Source organism: Melopsittacus undulatus, chromosome 8 (genome assembly GCF_012275295.1).
Source record: "Melopsittacus undulatus isolate bMelUnd1 chromosome 8, bMelUnd1.mat.Z, whole genome shotgun sequence".
Taxonomy (NCBI): Eukaryota; Metazoa; Chordata; class Aves; order Psittaciformes; family Psittaculidae; genus Melopsittacus; species Melopsittacus undulatus.
In genome coordinates, this window is record NC_047534.1 from 50645636 (window position 1) to 50664412 (window position 18777).

Below are 18777 nucleotides of genomic sequence, written 5' to 3' on the forward strand. Positions count from 1 at the left end.
TAGAGATGGGAGGTAGAACATCATAAAGCACAAGATTTATTTGAAAAACAAAAAAAATGAACAAAAAACTTCAGTAACCCATAATTTTTTATTCTTTTTTACTTTTCTTTTGTGGAATGTGCTTGAAACACTACTGCATTGTGCAGTGCCTGCCCATGAAGATAGCGGTTGCTCTGTGAGACTGTGTTAGAGGCAGCAAGTGGTGTATAATCTGAAAACAAGCCATAAGCTTCTCACTGATACCATAGTGATAGTAGACTCTTGATTATTTCTCCAAAATATGATTCCTGTGGCAGGGAGTGGATAAATATAAATTACAAAGTTATGGCCATTTTTTCTTCATGCCTTTCCTAAATCCTAAAGACTTTATCTGTAAAATGTTAAAGTACATCTGATCACCTAGGTTTTTATTTCTAAGTTCTTTGTTCCAAAGCCCACTTTAGAGCCTGTGGACAGGAAGAACAGAGACATTCAAAGCTTTTTCATTTGACTATGTAATACTGCAAGAACGCCTTATAATCCAGAGAATACAGGGGTTTCTCAGCTCACTGAATAGCTAAAATGAGACGAAACATATTCTATTATCCTGAACAAGAGATGCCTGCAAATTCTTGCTTGTTTGTGTTGGGTTATAAGTGCAATGTTTCTTATACTGTGCAGCTAGTAAAGACAATATATGGGAATAATTCAATGGTGATTGCCAGCGGTTTGTTACTTAATGTTCTTGCCCATGATTTTGTCCCTGGCTACCTATGTCTTTGAGTTTAATTTACAATTTAATTGCAAATAAAATTCCCTGTATCAAGCAGAGGATAAGGAAGGTAGATGGACCCCTCTTCTGCTGTAAATCCTTTGGCCTCCCCCTGCAACCTCACTGAGCTTTGAATGACCCATTGGAAGTCAGGATGTTAGGATTTATGAACAGAACCAGCAGTCCTGTTTCTAGGCTTGCAAACCCATCACTGGTGAAGGCAGTGCTTCTGCCACAATACAGGCAAGTTGAATAAACTGATCTGGTCAGAAAAACTGCCCATCTCTCTTTTCTACCACTTATTTCACCAGCATCTGCCCACAAATATCCTTTGAGAACTTGTGTTTCTTAAATGTAATAAAAGATGGTGCTCAGGTTCAGGAGTCCCACGAGTTAATTTACGCTCCCCTATGGAGGATTTGAGAATTCTGAAATGCTACACTTAAAACAGGCTATTCTACTCAGCTCTGATTGCTGGTACTGCTAGCTGTGCTCTGATTCAAGAGAAAAACTACAGCAGTTATCATGTTTATTGATATAAGCCAGATTTTTCTTTTTTTTTTTAATATGCAAGGCCTTGGGAATCATTTTTCCTGGAAATAGTGCAAAGGACATTAGGAATGCCTTGAAGCGCCAAAAGCTTTTTGGATGGTTTTCAGAAACAATAGCTCTCCGTGGTTTGCTTTCCCCCTGTGTTGATTGAGCTCAGCTTTTTGGCCTGAGAAGCATTTTGATTTCAGAAATGTTATTGTTACCAGTGTATTACGACACAGAGGATGGGGAGAGAGGGGTTACAAATGCAGGAAAGCAGGTTGCCAAGGGCCAGCTGGGAGGAGTGGAGCTGATCAGAGCCCAGGATACATTTCTGGTGAGGCAGTGGAGGGCTGAGGCTTCAGAGCTGGTAGTGTGTTTGCATTGTTTGTGTTCCCAAAACACTTCAATCCAGCTTCTGCATAAAATGAAGACCATGTCATCTCCATTTGCTGTTTTCTCTTTATGGGTTTCTTGTAAGACAGAGCCGTCCCCCCACCTCCAAACACCCTGAGAGGCAGCTGTTCTTGTCAGGCTGCTGTCTGTAAGTTACTAATTGTGGAGGACATTAAAGTACTAACCTTACACCCTTACAACCTTTCTTACACCCTGCTAAAAGGGGAGGACATTAGACAGCCAAAGAGCTGTGTGTCCATCAGGTTGGACTTCCTCAGTGCAGGCTGACCTCAGACAATTCTTGCCAGCTTTGGTGTGGTAGAAGCAGAGGGGAAGGAGAAGAAGGCAATGCAAGAGGAGTGTGTAGGACTGGGAAGCTGCAAACTCTGTGCTAGATTTGGGCATTGCCTAAATTATGCAGAAGATCCAAATAGCTGAGGAAGCTGTAGGAGTTCTATGCTGCTGCTGAGAGGCTGGTAGCATGAAAACTCAGCCATGTGGTTAGTGAGGGTGAGGAGAAGGGGACAGGCTATTTGGCTGTAAAAATAATTCCTTTCCTTAGCAAGAGATGAAATGGAGCTTGTAAAACAAAAACCCCTGCTATGTTTCTCTGGGAAAGGTATGCTTTTCTCCATTTAACAGAGATTTTGAATTTAATACTTCAATTTTCGTTGTCTTTTTAAAACGCAAGCATCCAGGATTTGGCAGTCTGTATTTTCAATAAAAACTACAGGCATGGGCACTCTGACATTCTTCTTTCTTGTCTGTCTTTAATTTTCTCCTAGCAGTTTCTGGGTGGAAATAATCTTGTGCAGCCCACCAGGAAGCATTTGGTGGTAGTGACTGAAGCTGTTGCCTCAGGGGAATGAAGCTGAAAGAAATTTAAATCTATATAGTAATTCTTGTCATTCAAATTAACTTTTGATTGTGAACTATTGCTGTCCCAGTCTACATGTATTGAATGAACTCTGCGTCCCTCACAGGTCAGCTGAAACCCCCAAACCCTCAAAACAAGAAGCTCAACCTTATGAAGTGTTAGGTGTCAGAAAACATCACTGAGACATCCTTGGGGAAAATTGCCTCCATTAAGGAGCAGAATGGAATAATGTGGCTGATTATGTTTGTATTTAGAAGATTGATTTTTATTTATTGTTTTTTCCCTGGAAGAATAGAAAAATTTGATTGCACCACTGATGGGTAAAGGATCACATAAAAAACTCACATGCAAAACTCCACTTCTAAATAGTTTTCTGGACTTGTTACCTCAAGTTCTAATGAAGCAAATGAGAGAGTAGATATGTGAACAGAAATGGATTCTATAGCTGGCAGGATAATCATTAGGTTAGTCTTAAGAAGCCATAGATAGTTATGTTTCCCTCAAGATACAAATACTATTGTGAATGAGTAAATTTTTAGTCTGATAAAAGTTATGCACTGGAAAACAAAGATGAAATGCAATGTGCATTCTTGAGCAGCAGACCCTCTGTGTGCTGTCTGTGGGGAACAAGAACATTAATGAGGCCCTCAGCTCTTGCTGTGTGTCTAAGAGGCAGTGATAAGAAGGCTGCAGATCAGAGGCATGATGCTCAGAGAGAGCAAGCAGCCTCTGTCAGCAGCATGCCTCTGGGTCAGGCCAGCTAAGAATGAATGATAACTGTATGAGCTAAATGGTGTAAGTCTCTTTTTAGACTTCAGAGAAGCAGCAGTCTGGGGTGATCAGTATTCCCACTGCTGGAGCACAGAAGTACAGACATGCTAGGGAGGGTTTATTAAATCTAGAGTTAAAAGGTTGTAACTGTAGGCTTGAAACTGTTGAAAAGCTTATTGGGCTTGAGTGGGTCAGACTCATCCATCCTCATACAGAGGTGGCTGTGGATGCACCAGTGTATGGAAATTGTGATGGGACCACTGCATTGCCCATGGAAGTAATAGCTTGGATATTATGAAGAATGTATTTACATACCAAATTATTTCCAGTCCAACAGTAAATTCCTGACAGCTGAAAGAAAATAGTGTCCAAGAGGATAAGTCAGTCACCAGATGGCTGGTTCTGCACCAGTGCAACAGCTGTCATCAGAAACAGCACTTGAGTTACCCACAAAGTCAGAGAAGCCTTGATAAGAGGCCAGCCAGGAAGCAACCACAGGCACAGATGTTGCTGCTATAGCAGGCAGAGGAAGAAGATGAGAACACAAAGCTTGGCATCTGGGCTGTTCTGGTGCCAAGAATGGTGGTGAATGGCTACAAGAACTGGCTCCTTGCTGGAGCAGGGTAAGAAGGAGAATAAACAATTACAAAATCCAAAATCCTTGGAAGAATAAAAGGGTTAAGTCCAGTCTGAGATCTCTAATTATGTTTAGAGTAGCTAAAGTAACTACCCAGGAAACTACTTTTGGAATAGACATGGAGCAGCTTTGTCAGGCTAGTTCTTTGGTCTCTTACTCCTCAATAAAGCTTGAGCTCAACAGGCCTCCAATTTTTGCCCCATGTCCTGTGAATTCCTGTAAGCAGTCCCACAGGGAGGTTTACCACTTGAGGGACATGGTGGAAACACAGAAGGAGGAACACAGTGGCACAATTTAGTCATGAAAATGCATGTGGAGTTTCTTTGGGATAAGGAGCAGTTCTACAGCTCTGGTACAAGAGCTACCTCATTCCATGCTCCATGGATGAGTTGGGGAATGAATGGCAGCAGCCCTGTTATCAGGCTCTTGTGTTACTTCTTGCAATACATTCTCCACCACCTCTCTTAGACACAGAGATTTAGAGCTGTATTTATAGAGCACTCTGAAGTATATACACAGCTGTAAAATTGCTGAGAAGACTTTTCCTGCCCCAGAGAGATTAAAAGCTCATTCTCACAAATAGGGTATGTGGAATAAGAGCACAGGGCTGAATTGAGACATTCCTTGTGGGGAATTGGCACGGCATCATTTCCTGAAGTGAAAAGAGCCTCCAGGAACAAAGAGCAGGTGGCAGGGAAGTGTGGCTGCTCTCCTCTCCAGGGACCCACTAACGAAAGGTATGCATAGGAAATCAAGATTTGAGTGTAGCTGCACAAGCCATTCACAGACCCAGCATATGTGCTTCAGTGGCTACCCCAGAGCTATCCAGAGTGCAGACAATTATCTTCAGTACTCTGATATTATTGCCTGAGCCACTTACATGAGAGTATTCAGACAAGAGCCATCCCTTGTGAGAGAATGTGGACAAACCCTACAGGACTGAAAAGTTCACAGACTCTACAGAGGTAGATCTATCTGGTGAGAAACTAGGGTAATATAGAGATACTCACTTGGCCATACCAGAGGATGGGAAAGTATCCTTGGAGGTGGTTACTCTTTCTTGTCTATATCTGCATGGTCCTGGGTCCTCTACTGCCCAGGGTCAGATATGGATCAGGGGAGGTTGATCTGACTTGGTGTGAATTTTCATGCTGTATATACTATTGTGAATGTAGACTTCTTTATAATATGCCCTTGCCAGGGAAATCTGGCATCTGAATGGTTTTAAATATGGTTAGAATTGTTTGCAGCCACATAGGTTTTGTAGTTTTGTGAGTTCTTGTAACTTGACACAAGGATAGTTAATGTTGAGAAACAACAGTGATTTTCATCTGCTGATAAAATGAATATTATTCTTTTCTAAATAATGTTCAAAATACTTTTTTATCTGCTAGTCACAATGATATATTTACTAAATGGTAGGGCAAGGAGAAAGAAAAGGAGATGATGAATTCCAACACACTGCAGAGAAGACATATTGACAAGATTGTTTGGAAGTAGAAATAATTTATTTCACTAGAGGTAAATACTGTCTGAGCTTGAATGGAGGTCAGACATCTTCTGTCTGGCCAGTTCATCTGGGTTTTGTTAAAGTGGGAGGAAAAATATGATCATAGTGCAAGTAACCATAAAAGGATTATATCATATAGCGTAGTGATTTGTAGTCAAAGACACTACAAAACAGCAACATCAATTTCTTTTTCTTGAATGGAATTAAAATGGCACAAGAGAAACATGGCTTCTACAGAGAGGCAGCATCTTTTCTTAGATAAGCTGTTTAAGCTGGTAAAACCTGCCTAATGGAAGATTCAGATCAGAGTGAAAATACTCTCATACCATATATAATAAATGTGGAAGGAGCATGTAATTAGCCGAGGACATCCATTAATGCACCAAAGGTGGGGGAAGTGATTACTAAAATCTAGAAGTACACTGAAACTCACACATGAATAAGGACTCTCCTATGGTAGGTGCAAAGTAATTCAAGTTATCAAAATCTAAAGAATAAATAGGAAATATATGCAGAAGATGTTAAGGCAGTGTAGCAGTGCTATTTAAGAAAACCTAGTAAAACAGTCTTATGTGAACAGTAAGATTCTTTTTTTTGTGCTTTAACTCTCAAACTAGAAATACTGCACTTATTTAATTAAATATCTTTCACTGTAGATTAACAAAATATTATCATTGGTGTAAAAGTATTGGTGACTGGGTACAGCACATTTTCCAAAATGGTGCAGAATAACACCACACGGATAGATTTGATAAATGTTTACAGAGAGTCTGGTGTGGAGCTGGATGCTTGGACAAAAAACATGTATGGGTTAGCAAACACTAGGCTCTGTCAAGAAGCAGTGCTGACCTCATGCAGCCTGCTAGCTCTCATTTGCTGCTGGCTCTGTGCATAAACTGATGCTGTTTTCTTTACTGTCTGGCTATTGCTGGTATGTTTAACCAGAAACAGCACAGAGCACCTCTGGAAGAATGAAAAAGACTAGGACAAATCACTATACTAACACTGAGAAACAGAAGCAGATGGATATGAGGCAGTGGCAATAGGATGTAAAGTCTTTTAGCTCAAGGTTGTTAAGTTCAGATTTTGGGAAAGACCATTAGCAACTGGCTGCAAGTTATTTATATCTGGAAGCCTAGTTGAGATGCATTCTTGTCTTGAAGATCTCGAATAGCTGCAATGCATAGTAGTGTGAACATCTGGATAGATAAGAAAAGCAAAGCTTTTCCACATCCTGAGTTATGGTGTCTTTAAGGAATGGCATGGAAACACAGTGATTGCGGTCAGTTGTGGAAACTTGCACTGCGCATGCTGCAATTATTACCTGGAAAACACAATGTATATGGCTCCAAAGTAAACACAACTTATGGAAGCACTGTAGACCACAGTGCTTCCTCAGTATTTCTTTGACTTTAGTACTACTACATTAGACTCTTTTAACCCTGCCGCAAGGGGCAACTCTACCAAAGACACTACTTGCAAACCTTCTTTACTACAAAACATACATACTCCCCAGGTGATAATGCTTCTTGTGTAATATGAATTGAGATACCTCGAGTGATTTCTTGTGACCCTTTGAACAGTACCATAAATGATGGAAAGAATTTAGAAGATCAAGGTAAATATTTATAGACTTGTGTTATAAATCAATGGTCATGCAATTTCTCTCACCCTCAAGACTGTACTTCCATGCATGTGATAAATGACTTCATTGCTCCGCCTGGATTTTGGTGCAGTTGTCTACACAAGCTGTATAAACAGAGGCAAGGAACTAGAGATCTTGGAAGCCTTGAGACTGTCTCATGTAAGTTAGTGAAAAAAAATTGCTTAGCTTTCCTTCCATATATATGCTTCCACAGAAAAAGGGGTCCTTGCTTTTTTTCACTTGCAATGTAGTCTCCAGTCACACTTTTGTCAGGGAAATTAGACTTCAGTTTCTAAAGATGACCTCTTGTTTTCTGGTTTGATGTGAGTGGCATTAGCCCAGACAAAGGGGAATGGTTCACATCTCAACTGGCTTAGCCAGGGAATTGTACAAGTTCATTGTGAAGTAGGAGAACTCCCATGGTAGAAAGAAGGGAGGATCATGTTGCAGTGAAGTAATGAAGTTTAAACTAAGACTTCTGCCACAAGTGTAGCAGGCTTCAAATGCTACTAACTGCAATTCACACTGCTTCAAGGTACTAGCATGCCTAAGTCAGTATTTTGGCTGCATATTGGAATGCAATGTTGCTGTAGAGACTAAGCCAAATCTTGCCCTTAGAATTTGGTGAATATGCACATGTCTACGCAAGGAAGAAATGCAGCTGATTTGATGCTCCTGTGTGGGATAAAGCTTAATAAACTTCTTTTTATTTCTTCTTCCTGCTTGCTGCAATGAATTCCAATATGCCTTTGTCTTTTCATCATAATAAAGTCACAGTATCTATTTTCTTTTCTCCTGACACCCTTCTCCAAAATATGAGTAATTGGTATGAAGTGTTCCTTATGAGCCTGTGCAAAGAGCTTTCTATGGGAATTTTGGAAGCACTTGAGTAACTAATGAGATGCCTAAGGCTCCTGATGGAATTCCTTTGCACCTATTGCAAGTACATCTAAATGTTCTGTCTATGGTTTGAGCAGTCTCTCTGAGTGTGCAGGAGGTAACTTGACCCATGCAGAGCTCTATTACTGAGATCTAGCTAGGATGACTTACACCTGAGGTAAATCACACCTTCTAAACTCTTTAAATTAATTCTCACCTTTTCCATCCATAACACTTTTCTGCAATATCCCTCAAATTTTTCCTTGATGGACAAATTTATTTTTCATGGGGTTGTCAAAGTCAAAAGTGACTGTTATGAAAAAGTCTTTGAAAAAGAAAGACTGGCTTTGACAGCCAGTCTTGTAAGCCTGGTTTGTTGGGGAAAGAAAGTGTATGAACTCATGCAGTTGTTCTGTCTGCCTCCTGCCAAGGACTGCTGAATTGGTTAACTGCTTGTGACTGCTTGTGGTGTGATAGAAGGAGAAACTGACAGTTGGTTTTCCTATTGTGAGCTGGAAACGCAGGAAATAACCTCAAGAGATAGAAGAAACAGTGATCTGCAGGGAGCTGGAAAGAAGGCTGTGTGTACCATGTGAGTTATGCAGACAGGATGGCAGAGAGAGCTTTCCCAGCAGAGCTTCTTCTTAGATTTGTCTCTTTCACCTTAATAAAAGGCCTTCTCTTGATGTTCTTTCTTGAGCATCACTTGGTATTATGTAAACTGAGAAACCTTTCTTTAACTATTCTGTCTTGCTTTACTGTCATTAACCAAAGAACTCTGTAGGCAGGATTCATCTCAGTATTGTTCTCTTTTATCAGTAATCTTTATAAATAAATGTGAACCCTTGACCAAATCCAATCTTTTTTCACCTGTTGAAGAAAGTAGTACACATAGGAAATAGCTCCACTGACACCAGTGGAATGAAATGTTAAATTAGTGTAAGCATGAAGAGAATCAGAACTAGAAGACTCATTGCTACTGCTGAACTTGGTTTACATTGTATTTGTTTATAAGGCCTCATAGCCTGTTTTTATAACAAAGGCATGTAAGGATTTTGTTTTGGAGGCATTTTTTCTCAAGGGTAGAACACTTGAATTTTGCAACTCTGACACCAGCCCAGACTTCAAGGGCTGAGAATAGCAACTCATCTGGGAAACAAGCTTTTGTGACATGTTGTAGTCTGTGTCGAGTCCTGTTTAAGTCTTACCCATGCTTTACAGAATCAAAAGCATTCCTTGAAAAGTCTGTATGCCAGCAGGTCTGCATTTCTCCTACCTGTTTGTGAGGATAAACATTAATGTGGCACTTGATACATTCTTGTCCCATATTAGCCCAGGAGTTTCCGCTCATCCATTTTCTCTTGCATTTGGGGCACTTATATTCCCCGAAGCAGCGTTTCTTGCCCTGGTATGGTGTCAGGCCTTCTCCTTTTGGACGAGCCTACAAAACAAAGGGAAGAAGCAGTGAATGACCAGTGAATCTCCCAGGGTGTGGGAGAGTAGTAGTAAAGTAAGTAGGGTTTAAATTAATTATGAAGATTTGGGCAAAATATATTGGTTGCAGACATGAAGGTGATATCCCCTTAGTGGAGAGTCTGTATGTTGAAATTAGTATTTGAGTTCTGCAAATTCTGGAAGAATTATTCAAACATTCAAGAAGACTCGTGACACTGAACATAGTATTTAGAAACATGCCCATACCCTTTTTGCAATGAATGGTTTTCATATCCATTTCATTATAAGATCATCACTGAGTACATATTGCTAGGATTATGTATAGCATCTGTAGAAGTACCTCACTAGTAAAGGACTATATTTCCTAACTAGATTCTTGTTTATTCCCTGTTAGAACCCATAACTAAGAAAGATTTCTATAATTCAGCTTTGCACACTCTAAATAATGAAATATTGGCAATATATTAGTATTAGGATACACATTATTATATGGGAGTGCACAAACTGGGATTGAGTATGAAGGAAAGACATGGCTTTGATAGGTGGAAATCATTATTTTGAGGAACTTACTTTGGTTTCTCGTTCTTGGTAAATGTTTTCATTGATTTCTACATCTTGAAGGAAATAGGAAGGGATTCTCAAATGGACTGTTGTAACACCTAATGTTATATATCCCCTATAGAAAGCGTTTTTAACTAGGGAAGCTAGTGGAGTAAGCAGTGACCTTATGCAAATACTGCTTTAGTTTTTTTCCTAAATGCACTCATTAAAACTGTTATACGCAACAAAAATATAGTAAGTTACATAATATGCTACTAAGGTGAAGGTGAGAGTATTGCATACAGCTGTACTGAAGACAGCTGTAAAGATAAAGACATTTTCTGTAGTCTCTAGCAGATACTTTGCCTGTATAGTGGTGGAATGGTATCAATCCTTTTTTTAATGTTCCCAGATGAAGTTTAGAAAAATTAAATGACCTATCCTGCTGGGAAAGGGTTTGTTTTTGTTTTGTGAGCTTGTATGATTCCTCAGTGCGTAGGTCCAAATTGCTTTCTATGTGAAAACAAGGGCTGAAGAAGCAGGTGGTTGGCAGAAGCCCTGAGCTTGGCAGCAGCTCTGAGAGTTGAGCTCCCATGGCTGATGGGGATGGTGTACATTGTGTTACCTCCACGGTTGCATGTGGGACCAAGAGGGAAAGGAACATTGAGGATGTGTTCCCCCTTGCACGCTGGCAGGAGGAAGAGGGACCTTAAATTCACTGTGGCCTCTCTTTCCCTCCCTTCCCCCTATCTGTAGTGTCAGTAAACAACATTCTCTATTTTTCATGCTTATTCCTCAGCATAGTAACATTCTTTAACAGATCAGATGTGGTAGCAACCTCTGTTACAAATAGGTAAACATCTATAATAACTCGCTTCATGACAATCTGACAAGCCACTGTAAATATTCTGGCTCATAGTAAAGATGAAGTTGACAGTGGGTTACATATATTTACATAAATATTGCACAGAAATAATAATAAAAATAAAGTGAATTAGTATAATGAGAAACGTTTGGACTTCCGTGACTAAGTAAATGCTTGCAGGCACCCGGAATGTAATCCTCTGATCCATGATGTCCCTGGACAAGGATGGGAGATTATAGTTGAATGGTGTGCAGGAAAATATCAATTGATGGAGACATCCTTGTTCTGGACACTTGACTTTGCCTCCAAGGAATTTGTAGCACAACTCGAGTCAGCGTAAGAAGGAGCCACATCTTGAGGGAATTGAACAGGAGCCCTGTGTACAGAGAGCTCGCATGATTCAGAGATGTTCCCCCTCCTCCTGAGGCATCACAGACTGCTTTATTTGTAGTTTCAGTTGGAGTTATGCTATTGAACAGAAGATGAGTTATTTTTGATTCTCAGTTTCAGCTGCACTTGACTTAAACTCCTCCTGCAGTCGGACCTGGCAATGGGGCTTCATTGCCCTTTCCAAGAAACAGTCCTTTCAGAAAACAAGCAGGCCACCAAATGCATTATTTCCAAAACTAAAGCACTGACTTTAGAGACAGAGGGTATCTGAGAACTCTTGTAAATGTTTACAAACGGTGTTTAAACACAGCACTCCCACTGCAATATGTTATGCCAGCCATAAAGAGCATTTAAACATCAGACTCCCAGAGCAGTATGCTGTGCTAGACACAGTTTACAGGCAGGGGAAACTTTCAGGGATGGCCACTTTGAGGTGACTGGAGAGACACCAATGGCCTGGAATGCTCTGTCCTCACGAACTCACAGGAGGACATTGAGGATGCTAGTTGGCGAAGGTGCCTGTGTGCATAGCTCAGCATCAGGAATGGAGGCTTTCCGAATTAGAAGCTACTTGTAAAATTTAGCATCTCAAATTTGCTCTGTAAATCGGAAGCAGAACCAGGAGGAGAACGGAGGAGCTTGGACTCTGGCTGTAATTTCCTGGTTTAATCACTAGACTAAACTTCTGATTTATTTTTATTTGAACTTTTTGGCTGTCACAGCTCTCTCCTCGGTCAGTGAGACATTAATTAGTTTGCTGGCAAAGCTACAACATACTTTGTAGGTGTTTCACTCTTCTGCTTTATGGCTGTTTATACTTTGCCCTAACGGATATTATTTTCCTTCCCATACCTTCAGTTTCCCAAACTGTGCCCCACAGGGAATTTGGATTCTCAAACAAACAAGCTCATTTTCTCTAGTGAGAAACATCATTAGGAAGCATTGACAGCAGAGAAGGCAACTTTCCAACTCCCTCCACCCTTCAGGTCCAAACAAAACACAAATCTGACAGTATTTGGTGGAAGGCAAAACCTGAGATACACTAATGATCTGAGAGGTTCTTTGTCTTCCCCTTTTTTTAGGGTCTGTGGCTTCAGGAGCAACACAGTTGAATTGCATAAACATCCCCAAGAAACAGACTGCTCCTTGGTGCAGCATCAGCCAGCCCTGCTTGGCAGGGTGCTGGAGCATCCTGTCACTGTGCGACAGAGGTGTCTCAGTGCTCATCCAGCTGGAGGGCAGGAACTTGTTTTGACCAGAGGTTTTTCTGAACTAAGTGCCAAAAAAAGAGCAAGAAGACATATTTTGCCTTTTGGTATTGATCTAAAGACTTTTGCTAGGTATTAATCAAAAGACATATTTTTACAAAATTGTTTAAGCCATTAACCATCTCTTCTCTCCCCACCCTGGCTTGATTTGAATGGTGTTTAGTAATAAATCCCAGTTGGTGTTTAGGTCCTGCAATTCCCTCCCTAAGCATTATTTTTTCTTACCCTTTCTGCAGATAGAGATTTGTTTCATGTTCCACGTCAACATGGCAAAGTTATGCCACTATTTATAATGGCAAAATACTTCGTTGTTACCATATTAACGTATGCTGTCCTGTTGCCTTTATGCTCAGGTAGTGTTTGGCCTGGTTTCTGCTCTTGGCTGCAAAAGCTTGGTGGAATCTCTGTCTTATCACGTTTGAAATAATATTCAAAATAGATTACAAACTGTGATGTGAACAAGATTTTTACATTTTCAGCATTCTTTTTGTCTGGGGAGTTGACAATTTTATGCTTTAAATGCTGATTTGAGAGGCCTACTCTGTAAAACCAAAGCTCACAGCATTTCTCCTGCTATGTGCCTGTATAGCTTGCCAACAGCAATATGTATCTTCATTCAGGCATTTCAAGGATCATTTAATACAGCTGGGACAGGTAGGCTTTTGGGGATGATTAAAACCAAACAGATTTGTCTAGAAAGACCAGACACTAGCCATTACTTGAAGCATGTCTCAATGTCCAGATCTATGTCTTATGCAACACATTTTTTGCGCTGCTTTGACTTCAGAAACCAGCAGGGAAATGCAGAAGTGAAGAGCCTTCCTTCCCCAAGGTATCGCTGGGGGTGGGAGCTGTGGTGGCTCAGAGCCCCTTCCTACCTCACTGCCCTCAGGCATAAACTGAAGCCAGTCTTGGACTGGTGGTTTTAGTGCTGAGGCTGAAGGGATCTCCCTCTGGATGTGAATTTGGAAAGCACCACAGATTCTGCAAAACCTGGCCCCTGGCTGGGCCCTCTGTCCACTATAGCTGGCCAAAACAGAAGGTCCTTGCCCTCTGATTAATGAGACAGCAATACATCACCTTGGTCTTCTGGACAAATGCAGAGACAAATGGAATCATCTTTGTAGATGTACTTAGCCAGTGCACATGATTGCCTTAGCTAGATCCAACAAATGTACAAGTCAGTATTTTTTTGTGCAGCACTGCAATGAGAATGACATCAGTGTTCCACCCTTCACTGATACCCAACTGCCTCTATTTTTCATTCTCTTCCTTCCCTCAGCCAAATCCACAAATTGGCCATAATAAGATTTTAGAAGTGTTTAAGTTGAGCTTTTCTGCTGGTAACTGGCCAGCCTAGTGCGCTCTCAACCTATTGGATTGTGCATCTCATGGAGGAATCTGCTAAATCACTTGGTAGTGATGGACATCATAAAGGACTCTTTGCTTTCTCTAGACAATTCTCTCAATGTATCAGTTCGCAGAGTCAGCAAAACCAAAACAAAACAACCCCCCCCCCCACGGCCTTCTAAAGATTCATTATAAACAACAAAAGGCAGAGTTACTTCCTAGTGAGATGCTGAGAAACAATTTAGTTAACATTCTTTTTCCCCACATCTTCCCATGTTTGTTACACAGCTGAAGGGCATACAGCACACAGGAAAGACGAAGTCAGCATGACTCTGGTAGGTGCATCCCCTTCCTACAAGAAGTCTGTAAGGGTGCTTCATCAAATAAAGCAGAAAAATGATAATGGCAAACAACAGCTTGATGTACTGACTGGCTCCCATGTGGTTTGAAGGAGTTGGAGGGCCTGAGTTATATTTTGAAATGTGGGCCCTCAGACACTCTCAACTTTAAGTCAGCACATCTAGAAGATGGTGTTAAGAAGCCATACCACTCTGATTTTATGCTACTGTATGTACATAGTTCTGAGAAAGATGAAATTATGATGATGAACCATACCCAAAATATTCCATTATTAAAGGAAAAAGAAAGTATTAGGACTGATTTGGCATACTAAGCGTCCCAGCATTCCAGTCCTGACTCTGCAGCAAGTTGCAGAGTGCTGGGAAATTTGGTGAAGTCCTTTGACCTTTCTCAGCTCTGTGTAGGCTGTGCAGAGAATGAGGATATGCTTGCCCACTTACACCTAAATAGCACACAAAAGGGAATCCTTAATGCTAATTTTTTTCTTTGTCCTTCCTGACTTCCATATTCACATAAATCTCAGTATCAACAGAATATGTAGATAGAGGTTATATGTTCAGGAAGAGTTCCAAAATTGCTGGTCTATTTTTCCTTGCTGTTTGTGGTTCATGTTGCTGGTGTATGATACTGTGTATGTGTGCCCCTAGAGACTTTTGAGGTATTTAAATGAGCTGTCACTACATCTTGAATTAGTAGATGCAGTATATGAAGAACATCTAGGGGATACATAGACCAAATTAATACTTTGCTTCAGCCTTCTTGTCTGTAGTATAATTTTTGTATTAGTAATACGATGAGAACTATTACCCGATATGGCTCAGTTAAAGGAAAAGAGGGATAACAGTCAGAAAGCAAACTCTTCGTTACAGCATTACTATTTAAATAGGAATTTCAATTTGATTTAGTGAACAATAGATACTATGGAATTTCTAGATGCATTGGATATTCCAGACTAAGGATTTATGACAAGTATAATTATATCTGAGCAAGGCATGGCTGAAAAATTAAGAAAACTTGAAAACTTGTATTTGTAGCTTGACAGAGGAGGCTAGTATGTGCTTTAGACTGGGGTTTTATTGAGTAGTGTCTTCTCTGCCACAAAGCTTAGGGCTGCTTCAGCCTCTGACTGGGGAGGGTACTGTATGGCTTTCATTGTCATTGGAAACATCAAGAATTCACACCACTGTGTTCATAGAAACAGTCTTGTTCTTCATGGTAGTTATTGCTGATAACCTTCTATCACACTCATACCACTCCTACTCCTAAAACCTGATCAAGGGAGGAGGTGTTTTTGTGCTGAGGTCCCAAGTAATTAAACTATTGCATTTGGGCATCTGATAAAGCTGGTAGGATTTCTTAGTACCTCTTCTATAGGGCAGTGTACATATTGTGGCCTTCCTGCTCACCACCAGTACGCTGAGCTGTGGGAAAGGGAATGGTGAGTTGATGGAGCTGATGCCTAGCCTCCCTAAGAGATGTAAAATTAGAAGTGGGTAAGGCTGCTTAGGCTCTCTGTGTGTCTGCTTGCTGTTCCCATGGATAACATATACAGTGCTATTCCTAATACTGTATTTTATCGCCTAATGTGGACGATAATTTCACAGTCAAGTGTATACAAAAGTTTGCTCCTACACACATTTTTCCTTTATTTCACCCTTATACCTGGTACCTCTACTGACCATAAATACAGTCCTTGACCTTTTTGGCCCTGCACTCAAGTATTTCTAGTGGGGTGATGTTAAGAATGAACTATGATTCTTGAGGAACAGAGCATTAAAACGTGCAAGCTTGTGGCACACAATCCAAAACATTAGTCTTTTTATTTTACTTGAACAAATACCATATTTCTGCTGTTACAAACACTTTAATTCATAAGTCTTGCTCTTTGGGACATATGTAAAGGTATATCAATTATGCTGTGTCAAGGAACTTTTATGGGTAAATTTTGAAAAGGCTGAGGACCAATTTTATATTTGTCATTTTAATACATGAGGATGTATCTTTTGGTTGCATTGAAAAATTAGTGTTGTCAACATATTGTATGTTAACTGCAATTCTGATCTCGTTTCCACAATGATAAACCAAGGGTAATATTTGACAGTATTTGTTGCTAATAACACACACATGGTTTCTGATGGTGATTAAAGCAATAGGCATGGTTGTCATGGACATGCTGATCAAAGTCTAGAAATCCAAGAAGTTGGCTTGGCAAACATTCTAACATTTAAATCAAAATCTGGTTTTGCAGATCTTTCAGGATCCTAGCTGTGCTTTTTGGAACAAAGGCTTTTCTTCATCTACAAAATGCCTTGTTGAGCTGCTCATTAGAACCTGGCCCTCCTCGGGCCAAAGATACATATAATTGATCTCTGTGCTAAGTCGGTTTGAAGCATATTTGCAGAATTGCTAAATATTAGTTACTGTATGATGTGTCAATGACTAAACACTGAACGCTCTAAGAAGTTGATAGTGTGGAGTTACTTTGTGACTCCTCTTCATCACGCCACAGATAGTATAGTGATAGAAAACATGCAAAAGCTCAGTACCGTACAGTCTGAGAAAACAAGTGTATTAAGTATACTGTGTGCTTTTCATAGGCCTGTCTTAATAAAAAAAGGACTTGATACAAGAAAGCAGCATAACAGAAAAGTATTCAGGAATTCATGGTGACAGGACTTGTGTTGCAAGTCCAACAGCTGGATTGTGTATGTGGTCCTAACAGATTTCTTGTCTGATCTTTGTCAGGTCATCTAATGAGACTGTACCTCAGCTCTTCATTTGTGATGGGGAGAGATCCTTTTGCTGTTCCTTGTCATTTCTGTGGTTCTTGTGGCATTGTATAATCACTTGGGGCTACATATGGTAACACAGCTTGTGTAGCATAATAGAATGTTGAACTTCATCTAGGCCATCTAAGTACTATTATAACATATCAAACAAATAACACTCACAAAACTTTAGTCTACCTTTTTCATAGAAGAAATTTTGTGCGCATAGGGTATTGCACAGAAACATGCTGTCTCTAGATGAAGCTTGTTAGCAGTCTTAATAGAACACGAAACTCCCCTTGCATTGATAGTTCTAACTAACCTTGGATATTTATGTTTTTCTGCATGTTGACATGACTTTTCCAGGTTCTAGAATTTCAAACAGTATACTTTTATGTCCAGTTATATCATGTGTTACATAGAGGGCAACAGGCAGTGATCAAGTGTTTAATGTGTTTGATAGACTTTTAGAGCCACAGAGCTTGACTAACCCTACCTCAATCTTATAGTAAGGAAAGCTGCAAATAATTATCTTGATTAACCGTATTCAAGGACTTATTTTACCTGTGCATGCTACTCTTTGCTTGTTGAATGACTGTGAAAGAGCTCCCAAACTGACTATTTTTACTTACAGCCAATCGCAACTTTAATATGCTTGTTCCCGTAGGAACTTGAAAACAATGGAATTATTTAAGCATATAAATAGCTGCCTAATGAATTTTCTTTTGGAAGTATTGCATAACTCAGCCTAACTCAGAACCTAAGATTTCAAGAACAGGGAAAGAATACATCTCCAGTCCTTAAACATGTGAAGATAACCATCAAAATGTGAACCAAATGTTAACTCACGCAATGAACCAAGTGTACTGAAAAACATTATCTTAGGGAATTCTGTAGTGAAAACTGTTTTCAATATATTGTTTAACGTAATATGAAATAAAAAGGGGGCAGGGCTAAAAAGTGGTGATGAATGATGTCTAAATGAACCTGGGTCTCTGCTAAGTATTGTATATCATACAGAAAATAGGGATTTGCATATCAAATTAGGCATGTGGAAGAGTTAAAATTACACTCGCCTGCTGGGATGCAGTGAGGCACTTCTTTTCAGTGTTACAAGATCATATTCTTCCAAGCAGCTTGAGATAAAAGGAAGTGGTTGAAATCTTTCTTTCCCCTTCTCTGATACAAAATTGGCCATACTGAATTAATTATGAAGAAACTAGGAATGTATTCATTTTAATAGTTTCCTGATGTGTGGACTCTTTTGTCCTTCTTCATCTGTTGCTTGAAAACATACAATGGCAATACCCTCCTCCACTTTCCCTTCCCCTTCTCCTCTGGTAGCACACTATATTTAATATCTTGGCACTTTTTTTGCTAGTTGGAATTGGAGTTTTGGAGCAGTGAGGGTTACACCATTGTTATTTAGGCATTCCCTTTCCTAAGCTGAGGTCAAGACCCATATTTTTGGACCTGTTTAATCGTTCCACCTCAGATGGCTTCATGTGAGTTCTCCTAAGGTTAGTGTGGCATAGCTAGGGCGCCATTCTAGTGATGAACAAACAGATCTAAAGATTATGATCCTCTGTCCCTTAAAAAGCAGTGCAATAGCTCTGGTAGACCCCTTGCCTCTTCATAGGTCATGGGATGCTTCCAGAGGCAAAACAGATAGGAAGGCAGACATTTCACTGGAGGTCATTTTTTTCCAAATCTAAGTGAGTGGCAGGTGCTTTTGAAGCCCCATTTGAAACATGGGATGTTGCCTTCTGCTTCATTGCTGTTCT

General features: G+C 40.1%; 1 protein-coding gene across 1 annotated transcript in view; it reads right to left on the reverse strand.

Annotated features, from left to right (window-relative positions):
* Positions 1 to 18777, reverse strand: part of ZCCHC24 (zinc finger CCHC-type containing 24) — a 116146-nt gene that overhangs the window by 7385 nt on the left and 89984 nt on the right. The window contains exon 3 of the mRNA XM_005152702.3: positions 9274 to 9438. Coding sequence (XP_005152759.1) covers positions 9274 to 9438 — 165 coding nt within the window. The remainder of the gene's footprint in view (positions 1 to 9273; positions 9439 to 18777) is intronic.